This window comes from Phyllostomus hastatus, unplaced genomic scaffold (assembly GCF_019186645.2).
Source record: "Phyllostomus hastatus isolate PE091 unplaced genomic scaffold, TTU_PhHast_1.1 phas_contig_98, whole genome shotgun sequence".
Taxonomy (NCBI): domain Eukaryota; kingdom Metazoa; phylum Chordata; class Mammalia; order Chiroptera; family Phyllostomidae; genus Phyllostomus; species Phyllostomus hastatus.
This window is the reverse complement of record NW_025333999.1, coordinates 2,067,252-2,068,948: the sequence shown is the minus strand read 5'-3', so window position 1 is coordinate 2,068,948 and position 1,697 is coordinate 2,067,252. Positions and strand designations below refer to the sequence as shown.

Sequence of the window (1,697 nt, the reverse complement as noted above, 5' to 3'; positions counted from 1 at the left end):
ATTTTTTCAGTAAAACAATATAAATATTACTTGGAGTGATATATGTCATAAGAGAATAAATATGCTAATGTAATTCATGTCAACCCATGAGAAATATGAGAATTTCTAATTACACATAGTCCAAAGACTATATTAACTTGTGTCAGAACTTCTCGTTCTGAAGCATTGAACATTCAGGGGCCTCATATAGTTGGCCCTTAAAAGCCTACCTGCCAAGGAATCTTTCCAGGGCCCTCTTTATGTCCTTGTTCCTGAGACTGTAGATGAAGGGGTTCAGCATGGGTGTGACCACAGTGTACATCACTGAGGCCACTGCACTTGATTGTGAGTGGTGGGTACCAGCAGAGACAAGATACACACCTAGGACCGTACCGTAAAATAAGGAGACAACTGAGAGGTGAGAAGCACAGATAGAAAATGCTTTATACTTCCCCTGAGCTGATGGAATTGCTTGTATGGAGGACACTATCTTAGAATAAGAATAAAGGATCCCAGCCAGGGGACCACCAGCCAGCAACCCTGCTGAAAAGTACATCACCATGTCATTAGGAAAAGTGTCAGAACAGGCAAGTTGGACCACCTCTTTGAGTTCACAGAAAAAGTGGGGGATTTCCAAGTCTGAGCAGAAGGACAGATCCAACACCATTAAGCTTTCTAACAAGGAATTTAGAATACTAATGATCCAGGACACCAGAACCAGCAGCCCACAGAGGTGGGGGTTCATGATGACCATGTAGTGCAGGGGGGTGACAGATGGCCACATACCTGTCATAGGCCATAACAGTAAGGATGAAGTCATCCAGTCCTGCAAAGTGTATATAAAAATACATCTGGGTGATGCAACCTGCATAGGTGATGACTTTGCTCTGTGTCTGGATGTTCACCAGCATCTTTGGGATGGTGGTGGAGGTGAAGCAGATGTCTACCAAGGACAGGTTGGAGAGGAAGAAGTACATGGGGGTGTGGAGGTGGGAGTCTGAGCTGACAGCCAGGATGATGAGCAGGTTTCCCAACACAGTGATCAGGTACATGCAGAGGAAAAGCACAAATAGGATGGGCTGCAGTTCTGGTTCCTCTGATAGTCCCAGGAGAAGAAATTCTGAAATTTGTGTAGCATTGCCTGGTTCCATATGGTGCAGGTGACTACCAGAAAATAGAAGAAAATGAATAACTAATTTTCACATTAGTAACTGAGAATAAATGCTACATTTTTCTTTTAGAATCCAAAAAATAATTTCCATATTGGGTTAAGATCTGGTTCCCATTAAGGCATGTCTATTGCCATTGCTCATTAGAATTCCCTTTTCTACCATCAACTCATTCTTCAAACACCATGTATATTGCTGTTTTATTGGGAATACTGTTCATGCATTTGAGGAATATACTCATATGTTGACTTTAGACCATCTTCTGGGCACTGTTCAGAGTATGGGATGATGAAAAACAAAAGTGTCCACAAAGTAATGATGGACAAAGAATATAATCAGACAAAAATAATACTATAACATATCCAATGGTGCAGATACTATATAGAAAAGTATATCACATTACATGGAAAGAGTGGAGAGAGATGTTTCTTATTTTTTTCATTTTTTATTGCAATTTTCTTATTACCATTTAACCCCCTGATATTGCCTGCTCTCCCACAATCACACACTGTTGTCCATGTCCATGAGTCCTTTTTCTTTTGCTCAATG

At 40.8% G+C, this 1,697-nt stretch overlaps 1 protein-coding gene across 1 annotated transcript; it reads right to left on the bottom strand.

Annotated features, from left to right (window-relative positions):
• Nucleotides 1–205: 205 nt before the first annotated feature.
• Nucleotides 206–1,130, bottom strand: LOC123828370 (olfactory receptor 7A17-like). Its single transcript, XM_045853266.1, is given in 2 exon segments — nucleotides 206–745; nucleotides 747–1,130. Coding segments are annotated over 2 exon segments (924 nt in total).
• Between the last annotated feature and the right edge of the window lie 567 nt (nucleotides 1,131–1,697).